General features: G+C 44.8%; 2 protein-coding genes across 3 annotated transcripts in view; one reads left to right on the top strand and one right to left on the bottom strand.

Annotated features, from left to right (window-relative positions):
- The window catches only part of TIMP3 (TIMP metallopeptidase inhibitor 3), a 58,748-nt gene extending 58,358 nt beyond the window's left edge, over window positions 1-390 (bottom strand). The window contains exon 1 of the mRNA XM_068972152.1: window positions 8-390. Coding sequence (XP_068828253.1) covers window positions 8-128 — 121 coding nt within the window. The 5' untranslated portion in view covers window positions 129-390. The remainder of the gene's footprint in view (window positions 1-7) is intronic.
- SYN3 (synapsin III) overlaps window positions 1-24,812 on the top strand; it is a 447,307-nt gene that overhangs the window by 178,192 nt on the left and 244,303 nt on the right. The window lies entirely within an intron of this gene.

The raw sequence follows: 24,812 nt of genomic DNA, 5'->3' as shown, positions 1-24,812 counted from the left end.
CGCTTACCGATGTCTGAGTTGCAGAACGCGTCCTGGGGGTGGCTGGGCGAGCACGTGCACGCCTCAGTGCCCCAGTCCCCCAGGCTCCAGCTGCCCAGGAGCACGACGAGCCCGAGCCAGGGAGTCATCGCCGCTGCCGTTGCTGGGGCTGCTGCTCACGTCTCCAAAGTTGCCTTGCGCGCCGCGGGCCGGGTCGCTGCAGCCTGCGCTCGCCCGCCGCCTGTGGGGGGCAACTTTGGCTTGGAGCGCGCCGCCCTCCGAGTGCCCGGCGGGACGGGATGGAGTGCGACGGAGTTGCCTCGGCGCTGGCGCAGGACTGGGCGGGTGGGCAGTCTCTCTGGGCGGAGGAGCAGGAGCTGAGGGAGCAGAAGGAGGAGAAGCTGTCCGAGCGCCCGCCCGCTGCCCGCTCTGCGCCGCAGCCCCGCGGCCGAATGATATAGCGCGGGTCCCCCCGGGCACCCCCTCTCGAGCGCGCGGGGCCCGCCGACTCCGACCAATAGCAGAGCCGCATTACCTCATCGGCCCTCCAAAAAGGGGGCGGGGCCGGGGGCGCGGGGCGACGGGGCGGGGCCGCCCGTCCCGTTCAGGTCCTTTTAGGGAATAATGCAGCTGTGGGCACGCGAGTGGGTGGGCTGAACGCACCCCTGCTACGCGCTGGCGCAGGGGCCCTCGGAGCGGCGCCCCCTTGCCCTCCTCGCCTGCAAACCCGCCATACGCCCACCCCGGCCTCTGGGCGCCTCTGACCCGAACCCAAATCAACTACCGCTCACCCCAGCACCAACCCCTTTGGCAGGTCAGAGGTGGCCTTGCCTTGGGGACCTTGACTGCACCTGGTGGAAAGGATAAATAAAGGCTAACTGTGCCTTCTCTGGAGAGAGCCGGGTCAGAGGGGAAAGAACTAGGTTGCTGACAAATCCCCTATCCCTCCGCGTATCGCTGCTCCAGACTTTCCTGCTCAGTAGGAAGTCGTTTGCCTTTTGGAACTGACTGTAACGAAAGGTTGTTTCCCGGGCTCAGCCGGAGTAAATCGTGAGGCCATTCAACAGACATCGTTCTGGATTCTGGGATGAGCAAAACGAACTCTTTGTTCTCATGGAACTAGAAGGCAATACATTAGAAGATACATGAGTACATAGGGTGATTTACTAAGGTAATAGTGCCCTGAATGATGAATGATGGGTTAGAAATACTGCGGAGGGCGCTGCTGTCTACGGGATAATAAGCAAAATGGCTGAGAAGGTGACAGCCTGGCTGTGAACAAGAAGCCTCAGCCCTTTGGCAGCTGGGAGGAGATAACAGCAAGTGCAAAGTCCCTAGGCTTACTTGAAAAACAGTAAGTTAGGGCACGAGGAAATGGTAACCCCACCTAGGGCAGACAGGTCTCCATCCTTCAGCGAGGAATTAGAGGTGAACTAATTCCAACTGGAAATGAAACTAGATCCTGGAGAACTATCCAGGATTCAAGAATATGAGGAACAATGGATATCTGCTAAAAACTGATACTATTACTATTTTTCTTATTCAGTAATCTCTTGAGCCTGCCTTATACTAATATTTTCCGTACTTCACCTCATTACATCTCACAATGATCCTTTTAGATAGGAAAAACACAAAGTGTTATTCACACTTTCCAGATGAGGAAACTGTTGCAGAAAGGTGCCATTACTTGGCAACCAGCCAGGAACTGAATTCTCTGATTCCTGCCTTAGACAAGTGTTTATTTTCTTGGTCTTTTTAGTGGCAGTTAGCTTTATCTGTGCAAGTGTCCTTTTTGCAGCTGGAATCTTCTTTCTGTTCTTGCATCTTTCTCACTTTCTCACCCAACTCATCCCGTTTGGAAAGAGACTAAAGTGATTTGGCAATAAAAATGGTAAAAGTTTGGCACAAAAGAAGGATGAGAAGTATCACTCTGAAGTGCAAGTTCATCCTCTTTCTCAGAAACTCCTCTGTTTACACCTCAGAGAAGTGACACCACAATGGCAGGAGCAGAAAGCTTCATTGGAAATGATATTTCCAAGAACATTTTTAAAGCTTCCCTTTCCCCCTTAAGAATTTAGCTGTAAGGAGAGGAATCTAGTTTCCACATTTTTTCTGTCTTGTTTCCTCCCCAACTTTAAGACCCTTCCCATCCTAACTTTGACTGTAGCCCCATCCAGAGAGAGCTTTCCTTCTCTCAGTGTTTACTTAGAATTTTGCCCCTTGTTCCATGAACTGTAGTTGTACTATTTCCCCAGCCACACTAGAAGAAGAAACACTTTGAAGCCTAAGATATTTGAGAAGGCTGCTTTTTACTCCTTAGGGTATAAATTAGGGTCTCAAGGGACACCGGTATGGGTGTGGCCAGCAACCCATTGAGTCTTGAGCTGTGGACACTTTGGAAGCCACTCCAAGGATCCAGGTTGAATGAGGGCATACTTGGTAGGATTTGAGAGTTTCATTTATCCCTGCACTGTGCCAGTCATGTGGAAGGTTTTATAGGCCTTTCCAGACCAAATCTACTTTGGATAAGCATCTTACGTGTTGAAGCGTTCTCTTCACTCTCTCTCTGTCTCTCTTTTCTTTCTCACTTTAAGGTTTTGTCCAAATTACCAATAGTTTCTCCAAGGGAAGGCTTGCCTAGAAAATGAGTGTCAGAGAAATAACTTTTGCTGAATTTCAAGCAGCAGGTTCCTTATAGAAAACATCTGAAGCATATGATTTTATGGCAGTTCAGTTCAGTTCAGTTCAGTTGCTCAGTCGTGTCCGACTCTTCGCGACCCCATGAATCGCAGTACGCCAGGCCTCCCTGTCCGTCACCATCTCCCGGAGTTCACTCAGACTCACGTCCATTGAGTCAGTGATTCCATCCAGCCATCTCATCCTCGGTCGTCCCCTTTTCCTCCTGCCCTCAATCCCTCCCAGCATCAGAGTCTTTTCCAATGAGTCAACTCTTCGCATGAGGTGGCCAAAGTACTGGAGCTTAGTTATATAAGTGTAAGAGTAATCTGATTGTTTTTCTAGCTGAAAGGTAGCAAAATTGCCCTTTGGTTTATTTCCTCTAACTCCCTATCCTAAACTGGGTCAGTGTGTTTGGAGTTCAGCTTCTGTTTCAGTTGGAAAGTTCCCCCTAATGTCTAACCCAAGGGGACTATCTTCTGTCCATCCATCCTCAGTCCTCACTTTGAACAAGAGAAAAAGCAAGCTTCATGCATCCTTATAGAGAGGAGCACTACGCACTGCCTCTGGGTCAAGGGCAGCAAGCAGACCTCATAGCCATCAATCCAGATGTCATTGTGTCCATGGACCTAGTAATATGTAAGAATTGCTTTCTCAAGTCCACTTTAAAAGTTAGATGGAGGGGGCCTGGGGCCAATGGTAAATAAGAATGAGGATACTGTCTCCCCACTTTGTCTTGATAGCTAAGGACACTGATAGATTTATAAACCCCAGAAGAACTGAAGAAGTTTCTAAATCTGAGTGGTCCAACCCCTCTTCATATCAAGTTCCAAGATGCTAGACTCTCTGGGAAGTCTCTCACAGACATTTAGAGAACCTGAAAAATGACCTGAGATTCTGCCCATCCTCATTTTACAGGTGGGGAAAATAAGGTTCAGACAGATGAAGAAATTTGCCCAAAAGTCTCATGGTTAGCTCGTGGTAGACCCAAGATTGTGCTGTGGCTGCCTGATTCCTTACCTGGGCTGTCTTCCACACACTCGTGGCCCCAGTCCCCCCAACTGCAGTGCATGGTCTAACGTTTAGACTCTTATGCAGCCACTCGCAGTCCTGAATCTGCATTTCAAGTCTATAGATGAGTTTCAGAGTCCCTTTGTCCAGTACCCAACAGGTAGAGAACTGTACCACACTGACTAAATAGTTCTCTGTTATGTTAATAATCACCTCTGAGCCAGTCTTAACAAATGCAGCTCTGTACTCCTCAGAGATTTATCTCTTGTGTGTTTATTTTTCCCTTTCTAAATTATCTAATATCTTTTGAAAGCATTTCAAGTATATTGCTGCAAAGTGACACATGAAAATTTTCTTTCTGGGGGACAAAAAGAGGCTGGGATGAAAAACAGAAGCAAAAGATGTGAGATTTGTTCCAAAGGTTGCTGCAGAAACAGTTGTTGAGGCAAGTCATCTCACCTGTCTAGACTCAGTTTTCTTGTTCATTGGATGAAGGTTGTAACTCAGTGATTTCCAAGATCCGCCCTGGCTGAAAAGTCTCAGGACCCATGGAAAAGTCTCAAGGACAAGGTGAATGTCTCTGAAGGGAAGATAGATCTTGCCATTAAAGAAGTTTGAGAAAAATTAAATGTGAGAGACTAAAGCATGTCCATCAATTTCTCAATCAACACTGAGTTCCTATTCTGCTTTCTGCTCTCTCCTCCAAGACTCAGGCTGAAACCAAAGATTTTGATGGTGAAAGCATACAAGAGATTGAGGGTCATATTCCTGACAGATCCCCATTGTAATTACTTGTTTTTCTGCCTTTTTGCCTCTTGCATCATAAGCACTAAAAGATCAAGAAATAAGCCTTTTGTTATCTCCATGCCTTATTTCTAAAATTCATTTAACTCCTGTACTGCCTTCAGATCATAGTTTAAATGTCACCTCCTCTAGAGAGCCTTCTCTGATTCCCGTCTCCAGTCTTTGTCAAGTCCCTCCCATGTGATCCTGTGCTTCTTTCCCTCACACTACTTGTCTGACTGTAATGTGATTGTTTACCTTCCTGGATGGTAAGTTCCTTGAGGACAGTGTTCGTGGTAACAAAGATGTCAATAAGGATTAGCTGAATGGATGGAATTAATTGGCCCCACCAGCCAGTACTGACATAGGCAGGTGGCTAGCTCCTTGGAGAGCTCACAGGGCTCTATCCCTTTGACCAATGCTAGGGGGCGCTGTAAGCCAGAGAACACCCATTCCCTCAGCTTGAAGCCTCAGCTGGTCTCACTGAGAAGGGGGGAAAGGCACAGTTCCACACTAGTCAGTGGGGTGTGGGTGCCTTTGAGTGGGTGAAGCTAACCCCTCCCGTCTGCAATGGCCACAAAGCTCTCAGTCAGCATCCCGTCTGGGTCCGCAGCTGCCCAGCTTCTCCACCCTCAGGCTGGCCACATGTCAACCCAAGGGGAGCCGTGCTCTCAGGAAGCTACATACTTGTGAATCATGGATTTGAGGGGTACTGGAGAGACCTGGGAATACGACAGAGGATCCCATGGTCCTTCTCTTCCAGGGCAGAACTGGCCTCTGAAAACTGAAACTGGAGAAGGTCCTAAGATGTGTGTCATCTCTGCGGCCGTGTAGGGAAACACCTCTCCTCTTTCCTGTCCCTTCTCCTCCAGACCCCGGCCGCCGCGCCTTCCCCAAACCCACAGTCCATCTGAAAGTCATTGCATTTTAAAATAGTCTCTTCTGAACAACAGACAGCCCCGGTCCACCCTGCACCGTGAGCCCTGACCAGACCCTCAGCAGGGCTGCCACCCGGCGCTGGGGGATTATGGACCTAAGGTGACAGGCACTTCAGGTTCTCTCTGTGTCTGGCACCAGCAGGGAGTGAACACCTTGCCTTGCTTCCATCTGGAGCCAATTTCACGGCAGTAAAATTGCAGGGCGTCTCTTCCCCGCGCGTCTCTTCCCCCAGCTCTCCCCCATCCCTGCCAGGGAGTGAAGACCCCTTAGTGTGAGTCTCTGGCTGAATTCACCTGAATCCTGGGGTGTCAGCATTTCTTTTTGCAGGGAGCTACTCCCAGAGATTTTAAACCAGAAAACACATGTGCATAGTGGAGACATTTTGTGCTCCTTTTTACTGGGGTGGTGGGAGATGGGAAACGGAGCTAAGATTCCAGCACTTGCTCTTTTTTGTTTTTAAGTGACTGTGTACTCGGTTGACTGTTTCTATGAAGGGTAATATGAAGTGGAAGCAGAGCTTCTCCTCCTCGACCCTGTCTTAATGTCTTCCCTATGCCCATGGAGTCCGTGTGTTTTCCTTTAAAAATGAGCAGCTCCTTTGTGGTTTCTTTGAAGGTTGCATGCTCAGCTTTGCACAGAAGACTCATGTGAGTGTCTCTGCCTGCCGCTCTGTAGCTTGGGAGGGAATGGGATGGCCAGACAGATATAGGATTGTTATGCTGTCAGCGTGGGCTACAGATCCCATTTCTGCCAAGGTGCTTGAGCCTGTTGTGGTGGAACCTGCTGGAATTGAAATTGCCTTGTCCTATGCAATGGGGACACCATTAAACACATCCTCCTTAAACTCGACTCCTGAGACTCCACTCTCTCTGGGTTTTTGCTTTCTGCCTCTCCAACTGTACCTTCTCAGTCTTCTTTGCAGACTCTTCAGGCTCTTCCTGCCACTAAAATATAGGTGTTTCCCAATTTTGTCCAAGGATCCCTTTTCATCCCTTCCCTTCCTTCCTATCTTCCACACTCCCCCTGGCTAATCCCACTGTCTCCCCTGGACCCACCTCCCACTCTGGTCTGTCCACTGCTGTAAGCAGCAGTATCCCTATGAGCTCTTGTCTAGACCCAATTTCCCTGGGACAGTTGCACTTGGAGGTCCCATGGGCTCCTCAGACCCCTAAGAGTCCAAACTCACTGTCTTCCTCTCAGTCCTCTCTGGTATGACCCATCCCTGCCAGTGGCACCATCATTCACCAAGTGCTGTAGATTCTCACTCCATGCATCTCTTCTAACCTTCACTTCTTTCCACTATGTCTGCCTTGGATCAGGCCCCTATAGTCTTTCCTGACAATTTCAATTGTCGCATAATTATTCACTCGATCCAGGGTCTTTCTCTATCAAATTCAGCTTTTGCATTGCTGCTCATGTTAAGTTTTTCAAATATAAATCTGAAGTCATGCTGTCTTTGACTTAAAATGATTCACTTGTTCTCCGTGGCTTTCTGAACAAAGTATTAAGCTCCCAAGAAAGGCGTACAAGGCTCCGTGTGCTCTGGCTCATCCTGGGGTCCCCAGAGGCGCACCATTCGAGCAGAATACATTGTGACTGCTATCCCTGCCATTACACAACAGCATGTCCTGTCCTATGTCCCCATTCAACCTATGTTTCCAACCTATGTCCCCATTCTCATCTTCAAGCCTTTTGTTTTCCAGCTCTCAGTTACGCAACAGCATGTCCTGTCCTATGTCCCCATTCAACCTATGCTTCCAACCTATGTCCCCATTCAACCTAGGCTTCTAATCTATGTCCCCATTCTCATCTTCAAGCCTTTTGTGTTCCAGCTCCTAGTTCCTGCCTCTGAGGCTTGCTCACACTGCACTCTGCCTGGAATCCACCTTCCACCACTATATTCCTGACCCTCCTCTGTCTCATCTGTCAGGATCTTTGTCATTCCGGATTCAGCTTGAATTGCCTCATGGATATTTTCCCTGACCCTGTCTCTGCCTCAGCAGATCTGACTGCTCCTCCAAGGCCTCTCCTTCTTCAGTCCTCTCCCACTCACACAGTATCCTGCAGATTCCTACCGGGTTCTTCCCATACTCTGTTGTCCCTAGTGGTTGATATGTCTTTCTCTCCCTTAGACAGCAAGCAAATCCAGGCCCTTCCTCAGCCTCTAGCACAGCATCTGCACTTCATACTGATAGGCACTTTCCAAATATTGAGAAAATAAACTAACCAATGAATAGCAGAGAAAATGGGGGGAGGGACAGTCAATGTATCAGTTTCACAAGTTCATCGTAACAGAGGTTCTGGAATCCAGCTTCTCAAGTCCAGAAAGTCAACTAGATACAGCTCTGAGCTGAGCAGTCCCAGGAACACTAGGAATCATAGGAGACCAGCAACCCAAGCAAACTACATTATCTTTGTTTCCCATGAGAGATACAGTTGGCATGTAGGATAGGATACGTGTGTCAACATGACCCTTATGTTTTTTCCTGATAACCATAGAGAGCTTGTCATGAAGCTAGTTTCTCATCAGAAAGAGTTGGAACACAGGGGATGAGATCAGAAGGGTATTTCAGCTGAGATACTGTAGAATTCTCCTTCTCAGTGAGAGGAATCCTTGGCCACAAGAGTGACAGTGCCCACAGCTGCTGGCTAGAGTCCCTCTGCCTGTACAGTGACAAGGTCATATACATATTGCCAACTTTGGCTCTCTTGGTCTTTCCAATTTTCTGCTCCAAACTTGCCACTCCTGGCTTCTTCTGCCTAGGCTTTTCCTGTACTAGGAATATTATGATCTATTTGGTTTCTATATTTTCGATTAAAAGTCACCATCCTATAATGACCCTCACACTAACAAGTCTGAGTTTTGGATTTTGAATTCTCCCCTTACTGTGTTCTGATGTACTGTGAAGCACTTGCATAGCGTGTGGATTTATGGCTTCAGTGCTCAGAAGACAGACAGCCTCTTTTCACTGCTCTCCTGTGAAGCAGTCACTGGCAGTCAGACACTGGCAGTCTCTGCCTCACAGCTTGTGCGTCACAGTGTGATCATCAGCTCTTCGAAGGAAAGTATACGGTTCTCACCTTCCTGCCCTCCTTCCTTCCAGTTTCCTTAGACACTGAATGGGTGTCCACTGGTATGCAGCAAGCACACCAGGGATCCAAGTGAACAAGGCACAGACCACCCTCAAGGAGTTCCCAGTCTAGCAGGAGAGAAAGACGTGGAAACAATAGTGGGTGGCCTGATCTACAACAGGAGGGTCAGATGTGCCAGGAGTTGGGCCACCCAACCAGGGAACAGGGAGATGTTTGGAAACCCATATTAGAGTAAGACAGAAAACTGGAGGTGGGAGAGAATTGTGGATCATCAAATCCAACGCCTATGGGAAAAGGCCCCAGAGATCTGGGCTTCCATATGGTCACACAGGATTACTGGCAAAGACAAGGCAAGGAATCAGACCCCTTAGTATCTCATCATCTTCCCATCACTCCAGATTTCTCTAATTTGTGGCTGGGTACATAATAAACATGCAGTAAATAATTATTTTCCTGTCCTGTAACGTTCATCAACCTTGGGATGATAAACTGGAAAGGTTTCTAAGACGAGAGAAAGGAAAGGGAACTTGCATTAATGGAGTACCTGCTACATACAAGGCATTTAGTGTTTCCTCCAATACTCACAGCCCTAAAAAATAGGTATTATTTTATCTCCATTTTATAGCAAAGAAAACTGAGGTTCAAAAATTAAACTGCATGTCCAATTTCTTACAAGGAAGGGAGTGGCAGAACTGTGATTGAGACCTAGAGGCCTCTTTCCAAATGAGCACTCTTTCTGGAGACTGAAAAGTCACTGTATCCATAGGTTCATGGACTGCAGGTGACTTCCTCTTCATCTTTTGGGTTCCCATTGAGTACTCAGGGCTGTTGATTATTGTGTGATGCAGCCAAGCAGGAGACATGGTACCTTTTAAAGGAGGGCCAGTGAGGGAGTGTTTATGCATCATCTCTTCTTTGACCTGGTTTGCAGGGGAGGTGAGACAGGAGAAATCACAGAGCAGGCAGTATCTGGTGTAAGATCATGGCCTTCATGACTGAGTGAATACTACTGGAAAATTACATTTGTGTTACCAAAGAAGGGCCCAGAATCTAGAGGCAAGCTGATAAAATATTGGTCAGTATTTTTTAACAACTAATGAATATGACTTCATTTCCTTCTGAAATTTTAAGCATAAGATTGAGGCAGTATACCAGGTTTTTATCTCAGTTCTGCCATACACAATAGCTGAGTGACCATGAGTAAATCAATAAACCCACTTTCTTTAAATGTAAAACCAGGGGTTTAGATTTTATGATCTCTCATAACTTTCCAATGGAATATTCTGGAAGGCAGACTGAAGAGAGGCTTAGGCACCAAGACTTGTAATGTCCATAAACCTGGGTTTTGATCTTCCTTGACTTTTTCACATTGTGACCTTGTACAAATTCCTTCACTTCTCTGAGCCTCAGATCAGTTCAGTTCAGTTGCTCAGTCAAATCTTTGTGACCCCCTGGACTGCAGCATGCCAGGCCTCCCTGTCTATCACCAACTCCCAGAGTTTACTCAAACTCATGTCCTCAGATATCTGATGGTAAAACAGAGGAGCAACTCATAGGATCTTCATGAGGATCAAACAAGGTGCAGAGAATAAGGCTCTGGCACAGTGAGAACCTGTGTGGACCACGGTGTGGCCCTCCAGGTACAGAAATGAATGAGATCCCTGCAGATAAGTAACCTGCTGTTCGATGATCTCTGTTTATTAATGAAGACCATGTTCCCATGTCATATCCCCTTTGACCATGTCCGTAACACCCAGAGAAGGGATGGGGGAAAGGAGGAAGCAAAGAAGAGCAATCCTTGATAGTAACCGCTAATTCCTATAGTGTGCCTATGAAATTGGAGAAGGCAATGGCAACCCACTCCAGTACTCTTGCCTGGAAAATCCCATGGATGGAGGAGCCTGGTGGGCTGCAGTCCATAGGGTCACGAAGAGTTGGGCACAACTGAGCGACTTCACTTTCACTTTTTACTTTAATGCATTGGAGAAGGAAATGGCAACCCACTCCAGTGTTTTTGCCTGGAGAATCCCAGGGACGGCGGAGCCTGGTGGGCTGCCATCTGTGGGGTCGCAAAGAGTCGGACACGACTGAAGCGACTTAGCAGCAGCCTTAGCAGCAGCAGCTTATTAAATGCAGGGCATTCTTCTAGGCAGTTTTCATATATTAATTCATACTAATCTTATAGTGAAAGCTGTGAGGTAGATGAGCTTATCCTCACAATCCGTTTTTTCTTCAGGTGTAGAAACAAAGCTACACAGAGATTATGTAACTTGCTCAAGATCACATGGGCAGGATGGTGCAGTGCTTGGATTTGAATCCAGAGCAGCCTTTCCCAAGAGTCCGTACTCTTAACCACCCTGCAAGCCTTCCTGTTCAGGGTGAAGGTGAACATGCAGAAAATAGCAAGGATGCAATTTCCATTGGCAATAGCCAATGCCCAATGTCAGTCACCAGGTGGGTCTTCCTTCCCAGAATGCCTTGCACCCATCAATCCAGGTGTTTAGGAATCAGCTATGCTCCCCATCAGTAGGATACTTAGTAGGCCAGAGAGTACATGAGCAGGCCCTACTGGAGAGTAATACTCATGGGGTCATTGTGATTTCTGCCTTGGGTTGAGCACAGAAGCTAGAATCAGAACAATTACTGAAATTCTATCTCTTCTATCTACTGAGTTTATCTCTAAACTTACATTTATTCCCTTTAAAATGGGGACAAACATTCAATTCACAGAGGAAGTTTTAAGGATCAAAGTAATAAGTAACTAACACTGGCTGAGGATTTATTATGTACCGGGTCCTGTTCTATATGTACTTTACAAGTATCATCAGTTCAGTTCAGCCACTCAGTCGTGTCCAACTCTTTGCGACCCCATGAATCATAGCACGCCAGGCCTCCCTGTCCATCACCAACTCCTGGAGTTCACTCAAACTCATGTCCATCGAGTCGGTGATGCCATCCAGCCATCTCATCCTCTGTCGTCCCCTTCTCCTCCTGCCCCCAATCCCTCCCAGCATCAGGGTCTTTTCCAATGAGTCAACTCTTCACATGAGGTGGCCAAAGTATTGGAGTTTCAGTTTCAGGATCAGTTCTTCCAGTGAACACCCAGGACTGATCTCCTTTAGGATGGACTGATTGGATATCCTTGCAGTCCAAGGGACTCTCAAGAGTCTTTTCCAACACCACAGTTCAAAAGCATTAATTCTTCTGCCCTCAGCTTTCTTCACAGTCCAACTCTCACATACATACATGACCACTGGAAAAAACATAGCCTTGACTAGACGGACCTTTGTTGGCAAAGTAATGTCTCTGCTTTTGAGTATGCTATCTAGGTTGGTCATAACTTTTCTTCCAAGGAGTAAGCATCTTTTAATTTCATGGCTGCAATCACCATCTGCAGTGATTTTGGAGGCCAGAAAAATAAAGTCTGACACTGTTTCCACTGTTTCCCCATCTATTTGCCATTAAGTGATGGGACCAGATGCCATGGTCTTCGTTTTCTGAAAGTTGAGCTTTAAGCCAACTTTTTCACTCTCCTCTTTTACTTTCATCAAGAGGCTTTTTAGTTCCTCTTTGCTTTCTGCCATAAGGGTGGTGTCATCTGCATATCTGAGGTTATTGATATTTCTCCTAGCAGTCTTGATTCCAGCTTTTGCTTCTTCCAGCCCAGCGTTTCTCATGATGTATTCTGCATATAAGTTAAATATGCAGGGTGACAATATACAGCCTTGATGCATTCCTTTTCCTATTTGGAATGAGTCTGTTGTTCCATGTCCAGTTCTAACTGTTGCTTCCTGACCTGCATATAGGTTTCTCAAGAGGCAGGTCAGGTCGTCTGGTGTTCCCATCTCTCTCAGAATTTTCCACAGTTTATTGTGATCCACACAGTCAAAGGCTTTGGCATAGTCAATAAAGCAGAAATATAAATGTATTTAATTCTCAAAACCCTAAGATGTAGCAACTGTTATTATCATGCCCATTTTACAGAAAAGAAAGTTGAGGCATAAAGAAGTTCAGAAACATGGTCAAGATCACACAGTTAATAAGTGGTAGAACCAGAATTGGAAGTTCACCATCAAGCTCTGTGCTCCTTACCACTGCCCTGCACTCCAGTGATGGGTTGAAAACATTTTGCAAACACTAAATGTCACTATTGTGTATTCTCCCATTTCCATGTCTGAAGTCTTTTTTCATGCTATTCCCTTGACCTGGAGTGTCTTTACTCCTCTTCCGGCTACTTCTTACTTGTCTTATGGGATAAAAAGTGAGTTTCCAGAGCTCCACATGATGTGTTGGGGCTGCCTTACTCTCGCTTGTGAGTGAGAGCTGGTAGTTGTATTTTCTGGAATTTTGCCAGTCAGTTGTTAAACATAGGCATTATTAAATATGCAATTGTATAAACTTACAATCAAACAAATTATATTAAAAATACAGTAATGAATATTTAATACCCATCACTTCCTCATTATTTTATTCTGTTACATACTCTCATCTATGCTCTTGAGGTTATTTCCAGCTATTGTACCTATATGACAAAAACAGTCTTCCCAACTCTGCATTCAGTGACGTCACACTGGTAATTTAAAATTGGCCACGATTGAAGAAGATCTACTAGAGTAATTGCCAGATGCTACAAACCAAGCTTTTGGTTTTGAAGAGCTAGTTGCTAAGTAATTACCAGCACATCACCGTTAATTTACTGTACTCTTGGACAGGTAACCTTTCTGTTAATTTTCTTATCAACAAGATGGAGACAGCATTAGTGCCTACTTCACAGAGTTGTGAAGAATAAACACGATACATGGGAAGGATTTAGCAGAACTCCTAGTACAGAGTCAGCCATGAGTGAGTGGAGATGGTCAACATTATTATTAAAGCAAACTTATTATTATCATTAAGTCATCTTGTGCAAGTAGCCTTTCCTTCCATCCAAGCTGGGTCCCACCATAGAGATTATCTGTAACTTGATTTTCATCACAGTACGGTGGGATTATCAGTTTCTATGTCATTTCCCCTCTTTAAGAAGTGGGCTACCTAACAAACTCTTGAGTTTTCTTTTCTGAACACTTAGCCCAATGCTTGACCCACAGTAGGACCTAAACAAACTGTTTAGACTATTAGTGAGCTAAGTGTTTAGAAGCTTCTGAAAAACCAGAATTAGGGAACTTGAGGTTTCTTTAATCACATTGCAAACTTTAAGAAATTCTTCTCCACATCCAGGCACTGCTGGAATATTATGTTTAGGGTTCATGCCTTGGGAGTACCTTATCATGTGGTCATTTTGGAATTTCAGGAACCAAAAGTCCCCTGTTTTAGTGCCCAGACAGACCTACCACACACTGAACTCAAAGTTCTCAGTGCGTATAATATGGAGCCCCTGTGATAGTTTTCGTGTGTCTAGGAAGAATATGACCAGTAACTTTCCAAACCACTTGAAGGTAGCTGGAACTGCCTCTCCCGCAAGTATTTAGAGGAAAAAAACATCTTGATGTCACATCAACAAACTCTTAAAGAGATTGCACATACCTGGAGTGCTTTTCAAGGCCTAGGGGCCAGTGATTGCAGGCTGATTTCAGGCAGAAAGGAGGGGAGAGGCCAAAGGCATGTTGAAAATCATTTTTTGTCTGTTGTTCCTTTGTATGAACTGGTTGCTGGCTTATGCAACACCCAGTAATTAAAATGGCTGGAATGCTTCACATTTTTAAAACAACGTGAAGGCGGCTCAGAGGCCTGGAGCTGGAGCCAGCTGGAGGCCCAGTGATCCTACCCTGGCTGCCCCTTGGCCTGGCAGAGGTGGTTGGCATCTGCCTTGGGGGGGGGGGGTGGTAGGCAGTAGGGAGGAAGTCAGATGGGTCAGGAGTAGTCCCCTTCCCCAGTCAGGTGCATCCACCTCTAGCAGGAAGATACACGTACGTGGGCCACCCACCTTCTGGAAGTCTGTAATGATCAGTGGTGCTACCGAGAAATGGTAAACAATGAATGAGATAGCTACCCAGTACCAGGTCCTGTACTAATAACATTATGTATATTATCTGAATTCAAGAACAAAACTCAGACCATATCACCCTCCTGCTCAAAACTCTCTGAATCCCTCATGCATTTAGAGTGAATTCTGAATGCCTCCAGCTTCCATCCCCAGCATGATGTAGTCCCTGCCATCACTGCCCCTGCCTCCCCTGCTCTCCCCACTGCTCACCACGTTCCCATCATGCTGGCCTGCTTTCATCTGCTCACCAAGCTCAGCTCGCTTCCGTCTCCAGGACTGCCTTCATCTCCTCCCTGGGGTTTCCTCAGTACTGCCATGGCTGGTTCCTTCTTGTTATTCAGCATCCAGCTCAGTTGTCACCTTCTCAGAGACATATGCCCCGGTTGAAGTAGGACAACCATCCCCAGTCACTTATGCCTCCCGCTGCCCTGTGTTTCAGATTTATTTCCTTTTTGCACTTACTGCCATCTGAAAAAAAATCTTATTTGCTTATTTTTTATTCATTGTCTTTTCCACATAGAATAGAAGTTCCTTAAGGTCAGGGCCCTTGTCTGTCCTTTCTCTGGTGTATGCACAGCACCTAGATCAGTTCAGTTCAGTTCAGTTCAGTCGCTCAGTCGTGTCCGACTCTTTGCGACCCCATGAACCGGACCACGCCAGGCCTCCCTATCCATCACCAATTCCTGGAGTTTATCCAAACTCATGTCCATTGAGTTGGTATTGCCATCCAACCATTTCAACACCTGTCATCCCCTTCTCCTCCTACCCTCAATCTCTCGCAGCATCAGGGTCTTTTCAAATGAGTCATCTCTTCGCATCAGTTCAGTTCAGTTCAGTCGCTCAGTCGTGTCTGACTCTTTGCAACCCCATGAACCGCAGCATGCCAGGCCTCCCTATCCGTCACCAATTCCCAGAGTTTACCCAAACCCATATTCATCGAGTCAGTGATGCCATCCAACCAGCTCATCCTCTGTCTTCCCCTTCTCCTCCTGCCCTTAATCTTTCCCAGTATCAGGGACTTTTCCAATGAGTCAGCTCTTCCCATCAGGTGGCCAAAGTATTGGAGTTTCAGCTTCAACATCAGTCCTTCCAATGAACACCCAGTACTGATCTCCTTTAGGATGGACCGGTTGGATTTCCTTGCAGTCCAAGGGACTCTCAAGAGTATTCTCCAACACCACAGTTCAAAAGCATCAATTCTTCAGCAATAAATTATTTATAGTCCAACTCTCACATCCATACATGACTACTGGAAAAACCGTAGCCTTGACTAGACAGATGTTTGCTGACAAAGTAATCTCTCTGCTTTTTAATATGCTGTCTAGGTTGGTCATAACTTTCCTTCCAAGGAGTAAGCGTCTTTTAATTTCATGCCTGCAGTTACCATTTGCAGTGATTTTTGAGCCCCCAAAAATAAAGTCAGCCACTGTTTCCACGTTTCCCCATCTATTTCCCATGAAGTGATGGGACCAAATGCCATGATCTGTTTTCTGAATGTTGAGCTTTAAGCCAACTTTTTCACTCTCCTCTTTTACTTTCATCAAAAGGCTTTTTAGTTCCTCTTCACTTTCTGCCATAAGGGTGGTGTCATCTGCATATCTGAGGTTATTGCTATTTCTCCTGGCAATCTTGATTCCAGCTTGTGCTTCTTCCAGCCCAGCGTTTCTCATGATGTACTCTGCATAGAAGTTACATAAGCAGGGTGGCAATATACAGCCTTGAGGCACTCCATTCCTATTTGGAATGAGTCTGTTGTTCCATGTCCAGTTCTAACTGTTGCTTCCTGACCTGCATACAGGTTTCTCAAGAGGCAGGTGAGATGGTCTGGTATTTCCATCTCCTTCTGAATTTTCCACAGTTTATTGTGATCCACATAGTCAAAGGCTTTGGCATAGTCAATAAAGGAGAAATAGATGTTTTTCTGAAACTCTCTTCTTTTTTCAATGAATCAATAGGGTGGGAGCCACAATTCAGGGGAACAGCGCTCTCCTGACTAAGTGGATAAGCTCGGCACTGAGCAACTAGATTTAGAAGTTGGCCTTTAAAATCCTTTGTGCTGTTTGAGGAAGGGCAGACTTGGTTAAATAAGGAACATTATCACTATATTGCCTCCCTTATAGAAACTTCTTACTCCAGAGTCTGCCCCAACCTCACCCCCATCTCCAGGCTTCCTCCTAGCTAAGGAGGATCTGTGTCCTTCCTCACCATGACAAGGCTGTATCTTACCCCACTATTGGCTTTTTAAAAAGTGTTTTATTTTGATGTAATTTCTATCTATAGAAAAGTTGAAAGAATAGTTCAAAGAAATACCAGATACTTCTTGCCCTTAGAGCTTAATATATTAGTTCATTTTCTCTTTCCTCCCTCTCTCTCCCTCTCTCTCTCTCATACACACACACACACACACACACACACACACACACAGACACAGAACTGCTTAGCAGTTAGCTATAGACATGATGCCTCTTTATCCATAAGTATTTCAGTATTCATTTCCCAAACACAGGCCTCCATCAGTTCGTGCAGTGTGGAGCAGCTTAGGCAATGCGGTTTCCATTCCAAACCCCAACTCTACGTCTTACGAACTGTGTGCTTTCATGCAGGTTTCACTCCTCTGGACCTCAGTTTCTGCATCTGTACACTAGGGGCAGTAAGCACACCTACATCATCGGGTCAGTGTGAGAATTAAATGAGATATCCCATGTTAAGGGGTCGGCACTGTGCTTGGGATGTGAAAAGCATGTAATAAATAAATGGGAGTGATTTGCCAGAATGCTATGGTCTTTTCTTCTTTGAAATGGTTTGACTTCTTAAATTTCTTCTGATCCTTCTTCAAGCAGGATTTCCATAGGAGAAAGCAAGACAGGTTCTTTCCTTCATTCCCCTGTCTTTGCTTACTGAACAGTGATGCCCGGTGTGACTCTGTTTTGAGTACTGAGATAGAGCAGCTAACAAGGCAGTTGCAGTTGCAGTCCTTAGAGTTTGTGTTTGCATGGTGGGGATAGACAGTAGACATGAAAGCAAATAGATCGACCATTTCAGCAGGTCATAAGTGCAATGAAGACGAGAAGACCAAGTGACTCTAGGGCCAGGAAGCATATAGGAGTTCCTTTGATTAGAGTAACCAGAGACGACTTCTCAGATGAGATCAAAGTTCTACTAGATCCTTTTAATCTGAGAAAAATGCCTTCTGGGAATACATCAGGCACAATTTGGTTGCTCAATAAATGTTTTTCTCATGATTGTGTGCACAGTGGGATGCATGAGAGTTAAATCCTCTGCAAAGAATGTAATCATGGGAACAACACTTCTCTACCACTTGCTTAGAGCTGTGCGGTTCACATCGGTTGTCCTGTCAGCCTTCCTGCCCTCCCTCTCAAGTAGGTGTCATTGGCCTCATTTTATACATGAGGAGACTGAGGTTTGCAGAAGCAAGTGCATTTGCCCAAGAACAAAGAGTCAAATGTTCTCTGACTGCATCTTGCACCAAAAATGAGTGTCAGCTTCTTACTGTTCACAAAGACAAAGCAGAAGGTCTTCATTTGAGGAAAGAGGGTTGTGCTGGATGTCAGAGGCACTTTTCTAACCCCAGCTCTGTGGCTTGTGAGCCTTGAGTTTCCGTATAACCCTCCTTGACACTGGATGATTCCTCACAGGGTCTCCAGCTGAATCAGGTGAGTTCACCTGGTTTGTTACTTTCTCTGCCTCCTCTTTGATGGGGAAACGTAATGCAAAGAGAGAAGAGAATTAGGAAAACAAACGAGCTTGCGGGTACCACCTGTGCCAAGGGATCACACCGCAAGAGAATGGGTCTGCCTGGGAGGGGCACGAAGGGGAGAGATGACTGCCCTGCCTCACAGCATCCAGCCTAGTGCCCTGTGCACAGTAGGAGCTGAAGCCTGCTCTTGTATTGACCAGTGTTCTCTTTTGCCAGTTAGAAAAGCAATGCCACTGCTGCTGGCTGCCCCTCGTGCAGTGTGAAGATGTTTCCTGCTATGATTTGTTGCTCTGTTCTAGGATTCCTATTTTAAGCAGGCCAGTGACATATTAGGGAGTTTCCAAAGTAGGGTAGATAGGGGAAAGTTAGCATTTTGGTTAACTGACTGTATTAGTTATCTATTCCTGCACGACAATATTACCACACGTTCAGTGGCTTAAAACAACATACATTTGATATCTCATGGTTTCTATGGGTCAGAAGTCCAGGCCCGGCTTAACTGGGTCCTCTGTAAGGCCACGATCAAGATGTTGACCAGGGCTGTGGCTTTATCTTCCTTGCTTTATGTTTGTGGCCACATTGCATTTCCTGTGGACTCAGTTTCTCACTGGCTGCAGGCAGAAGTTCACCCTCAGCTCATTGCCTTTTGACTCTCGGTAGGAGCTCACTTTATCGCACTGGCTTCTTCAAAGCCAGCAGAGAAGAGTAACTCCTCCCAAGATGGGCACTGCAGTCCTATGTAATGTGATCATGTACACATGTACATGTATAATCATATCCATCCCATCTCTTGTGCTGTATTATTCTGGTGGAAAGCATGGCATGGTCCTGCTCACACTCAGGAAGGGAACTACGCAAAGATGTAGATACCAAGAGAAGGGGATAACAGGGACCACTTTGCCTTACCTTCCAAAAAGACTGGTAAGAATGTTGAAAACTTCAGAAAGCATGGTGTATGGAAAACAGTCAAAAGTACTTGAAAAATTTTACCTGGGAAAGAGGAAAATAATAATAATAATCAACCTTTATTTATTGATGAACTATGGACTGAGGTTCATGACATTGTACAGGAGACAGGGATCAGGACCATCCCCTTGGAAAAGAAATGCAAAAAAGCAAAATGGCTGTCTGTGGAGGACTTACAAATAGCTGAGAAAAGAAGAGAAGCGAAAAGCAAAGGAGAAAGGAAAGATATAAGCATCTGAATGCGGAGTTTCAAAGAATAGCAAGAAGAGATAAGAAAGCCTTCCTCAGCGATCAATGCAAAGAAATAGAGGAAAAGAACAGAATGGGAAAGACTAGAGATCTCTTCAAGAAAATTAGAGATACCAAGGGAATATTTTATGCAAAGATGGGCTCAATAAAGGACAGAAATGGTATGGACCTAACAGAAGCAGAAGATATTAAGAAGAGATGGCAAGAATACACAGAAGAACTGTACAAAAAAGATCTTCACGACCCAGATAATCACGATGGTGTGATCACTCATCTAGAGCCAGACATCCTGTAATGTGAAGTCAAGTGGGCCTTTGAAAGCATCACTACGCACAAAGCTAGTGGAGGTGATGGAATTCCAGTATTGCTATTTGAAATCCTGCAAGATAATGCTGTGAAAGTGCTGCACTCAATATGCCAACAAATTTGCAAAACTCAGCAGTGGCCACAGGACTGGAAAAGGTCAGTTTTCATTCCAATCCCAAAGAAAGACAATGCCGAAGAATGCTCAGACTACCGCACAATTGCACTCATCTCACATGCTAGTAAAGTAATGCTCAAAATTCTCCAAGCCAGGCTTTAGCAATACGTGAACCGTGAACTTCCTGATGTCCAAGCTGGTTTTAGAAAAGACAGAGGAACCAGAGATCAAATTGCCAGCATCCACTGGATCATGGAAAAAGCAAGAGAGTTCCAGAAAAACATCTATTTCTGCTTTGTTGACTATGCCAAAGCCTTTGACTGTGTGGATCACAATAAACTGTGGAAAATTCTGAAAGAGATGGGAATACCAGACCTCCTGACTTGCCTCTTGAGAAATCTGTATGCAGGCCAGGAAGCAACAGTTAGAACTGGACATGGAACAACAGACTCATTCCAAATAGGAATGGAGTGCCTCAAGGCTGTATATTGTCACCCTGCTTATTTAACTTATATGCAGAGTACATCATGAGAAATGCTGGACTGGAAGAAGCACAAGCTGGAATCAAGATTGCCGGGAGAAATATCAATAACCTCAGATATGCAGATGACACCACCCTTATGGCAGAAAGTGAAGAGGAACTAAAAAGCCTCTTGGTGAAAGTGAAAGAGGAGAGTGAAAAAGTTGGCTTAAAGCTCAACATTCAGAAAACGAAGATCATGGCATCTGGTCCCATCACTTTATAGCAAATAGATGGGGAAATAGTGTCAGACTTAATTTTTTTCGGCTCCAAAACCACCACAGATGGTGACTGCAGCCATGAAATTAAAAGACACTTACTCCTTGGAAGGAAAGTTATGACCAACCTAGATAGCATATTGAAAAGCGGAGACATTACTTTGCGAACAAAGGTCCATCTAGTCAAGGCTATGTATTTTCCAGTGGTCATGTATGGATGTGAGAGTTGGACTGTGAGGAAAGCTGAGTGCCAAAGAATTGATGGTTTTGAACTACGGTGTTGGTGCAGATTCTTGAGAGTCCCTTGGACTGCAAGGAGATCCAACCAGTCCATTCTAAAGGAGATCAGCCCTGGGATTTCTTTGGAAGGAATGATGCTAAAGCTGAAACTCCAGTACTTTGGCTACCTCGTGAAGATTTGACTCATTGGAAAAGACTTTGATGTTGGGAGGTATAGGGGGCAGGAGGAGAAGGGGAGGACAAAGGATAAGATAGCTGAATGCCAGGACTGACTCAATGGACATGAGTCTAAGTGAACTCTGGGAGTTGCTGATGGACAGGGAGTCCTGGCGTGCTGCGATTCATGGGGTCGGAAAGAGTCGGACACGACTGAGCTACTGAACTGACCTGAACTGAACTGAGGACTTTTCATATGTTACCTCACTTAAGTGTTATAGAACCCTGTGTGGTAGTTACTGTTATCATCCCCGTTTTACAGATAAGGAAACTAGGTCAAGATATGCCAGGTGTGACACAGCTATTGAGTAGTACTGCTGGGAGTTGGACTCAGGCAGTCTGCCTCCAGGGTTCATGCCTGGCAAAGACTGTCAGTCATTAGAAGACAAAGTCGGGTTTCCACTAAAAATAGGACCAAAGAAGAAAAGCTACCAGGTGGTAGGTTTGGGGCTTATCAGAAGCTCCCGAGTCCACATTGCCGGGGCAGAATTAGCCGGCACTGAGGAGCAGCTGTCCAGGTTAGACTAGGAAGTGTGCTTCTGACTACTGCAGTCTCCACCATACCCCACTGTCTCTTCAACTGAAGCCATAGGTCGATTACTTCTCATACTGCTGTTTCAAGGCACCTCGGCCAGGCATTCAGGTAGTCTAAAACTGTGGTCATGGGAGGAGGCAAAGGAGGACCTGGTCCTCAGTGACCGTGTGCGAGGCTCAGCCATTGTAGGAAGAGAGCCTTCAGACAGGGATACAAGTATAAAGCAGGTCAGCCTCCACCATGAACTGAGACAAAGGCCCTCACCTCTCTTGGTCTTAACTCCCTTACCTGTTTAATGGCAGCGGTAGCTGTGGTCCTTGGGAGGATCCAGTGAGATCCTGGAGAACAAACTAACTCCTACACATCCTTCATGGCCCAGATCCATAGTCTAAAAGAAACCAGATTCCTGGTATTAGATCTACAAGACTTGAAAACCCATGTGTTTTCCTTTTTTGTTCAGAGATAGTTTTGAAGGGGGAAAGAGCCCAATCCTTTGAGAAAATAGAAAGGGGAGGATGCATGGAGGGAAAGCACCACTGTGAGGTCAGGAGTTTTTTGTGGATACTTTGAAAGAAAGCTATTCTTCAAGAGAGTGAAAAGAAAGAGTAAGGAGAGAAGTATATTCTTCTGTGGGTCTTCCCTGCCCAAGAATCCCAAAGCAGCCCCTGGAGAAAGGAAAATGCATCATACAAAAAAAAAAGATCATGGAAACCCTTAAACACCAATTGTGCTTTGGCCCTACCTCAGCCAGTTATCATCAACAATAATAATAGCTGACACTTAAGTAGTGTATTTATTTATATTTACACTTTAGCACATATTTATTATGTACCTGGCAAGGATATAAGTACTGTATTATTGATTACTTTAAGCCTTGGCTGAGCCCTTTGGGGCAAACATTACCATAATTCCATTTGATAGATGAGAACTGAAACCCAGAAAGGTTAGGTAACTCAGCCAAGGCCTCACAGCTCATCAGAGGCAGAGCCAGGATTCAGAGGCAGAGTCAGGATTCATGCCCTTACAGTCTTGCTCTAACAGTTGAACCTTTATGTTGATTTTATATCCTGCAACTTTACTATATTTACTGATTAGCTCTAGGAATTTTCTAGTGGAGTCTTTAGGGTTTTCTATGTAGAGGATCATGTCATCTGCAAACAGTGAGAGTTTTACTTCTTCTTTTCCAATCTGAATTCCTTTTATTTCTTTTTCTGCTCTGATTGCTGTGGCCAAAACTTCCAAAGCTATGTTGAATAGTAGTGGTGAGAGAGGGCACTCTTGTCTATTTCCTGACTTTAGGGGAAATGCTTTCAATTTTTCACCATTGAGGATAATGTTTGCTGTGGGTTTGTCACATATAGCTTTTATAATGTTGAGGTATGTTCCTTCTATTCCTGCTTCAAATGGATGTTGAATTTTGTCAACACACAGAAATCCCTTGCATTCCTATACACTAACAATGAGAAAACAGAAAGAGAAATTAAGGAAACAATTCCATTCACCATTGCAATGAAAAGAATAAAATAGTTAGGAATATATCCCCCTAAAGAAACAAAAGACCTATATATAGAAAACTATAAAACACTGGTGAAGGAAATCAAAGAGGACACTAATAAACGGAAAAATATACCTTCCTCCTGAATTGGAAGAATCAATATAATGTGAAAATGAGTAGACTACCCAAAGCAATCTATAGATTCAATAAAATCCCTATCAAGGTACCAATGGTATTTTTCAGAGAACTAGAACAAATAATTTCACAATTTGTATGGAAATATAAAAAACCTCAAATAGCCAAAGTAGTCTTGAGAAAGAAGAATGGAACTGAAGTAATCAACCTGCCTCACTTCAGTGTCTACTACAAAGCCACAGTCATCAAGACAGTATGGTATTGGCACAAAGACAGAATTATAGATCAAAGGTACAAAATAGAAAGCCCAGATATAAATCCTCGCACCTATGGACACCTTATCTTTGACAAGGGGGAAAGACTATACAGTGAAGAAAAGACAATCTCTTTAACAAGTGGTGCTGGGAAAACTGGTCAACCACTTGTAAAAGAATGAAACTAGGTCACTTTCTAACACCATACACAAAAATAAATTCAAAATGGATTAAAAACCTAAATGTAAGACCAGAAACTATAAAACTCCTGGAGGAAAACATAGGCAAAACCCTCTCCGACATAAACCACAGCAGGATCCTCTATGACCCACCTCCCAGAATACTGGAAATAAAAGCAAAAATAAACAAATGGGACCTAATTAAAATTAAAAGCTTCTGCACAACAAAGGAAACTATAAGCAAGGTGAAAAGACAGCCTTCAGAATGGGAGAAAATAATAGCCATCGAAGCAACGGACAAAGAATTAATCTAAAAAATATAAAGCAACTCCTGCAGCTCAATTCCAGAAAAATAAAAGATCCAATCAACAAGTGGGCCAAAGAACTAAACAGACATTTCTCCAAAGAAGACTTACAGATGGCTAACAAACACATGAAAAGATGCTCAACATCACTCATTATCAGTGAAATGCAAATCAAAACCACAGTGAGGTACCATTTCACGCCAGTCAGAATCGCGGCTATCCTCAAGTCTACAAGCAATAAATGCTGGAGAGGGTGTGGAGAAAAGGGAACCCTTTTACACTGTTGGTGGGAATGCAAACTAGTACAGCCACTATGGAGAACAGAGTAGAGATTCCTTAAAAAACTGCAAATAGAACTGCCATATGACCCAGCAATCCCACTGCTGGGCATATTCACCGAGGAATCCAGAATTGAGATTGACACGTATACCCCAATATTCATCACAGCACAGTTTATAATAGCCAGGACATGGAAGCAACCTAGATGTCCCTCAGTAGACGAATAGATAAGAAAGCTGTGGTACATATACACAATGGAATATTACTCAGCCATTAAAAAGAATACATTTCAATCATTTCTAATGAGGTGGATGAAACTGGAGCCTAGTATACAGAGTGAAGTAAGCCAGAAAGAAAAACACCAATACAGTATACTAACGCATATATATATGGAATTCCGAAAGATGGTAACAATAACCCTGTATGCGAGACAGCAAAAGAGACACAGATGTATAGAACACTCTTTTGGACTCTGTGGGAGAGGACGAGGGTAGGATGATATGGGAGAATGGCATTGAAACAGGTAAATTATCACATGTAAAATGAATTGCCAGTCCAGGTTCAATGCATGATATAGGGTGCTCGGGGCTGGTGCACTGGGATGACCCAGAGGGATGG

This window comes from Capricornis sumatraensis, chromosome 4 (genome assembly GCF_032405125.1).
Source record: "Capricornis sumatraensis isolate serow.1 chromosome 4, serow.2, whole genome shotgun sequence".
In the NCBI taxonomy this organism is placed as follows: domain Eukaryota; kingdom Metazoa; phylum Chordata; class Mammalia; order Artiodactyla; family Bovidae; genus Capricornis; species Capricornis sumatraensis.
The sequence above is the reverse complement of the archived record's forward strand: the minus strand, read 5'-3'. Positions and strand labels throughout refer to the sequence as shown.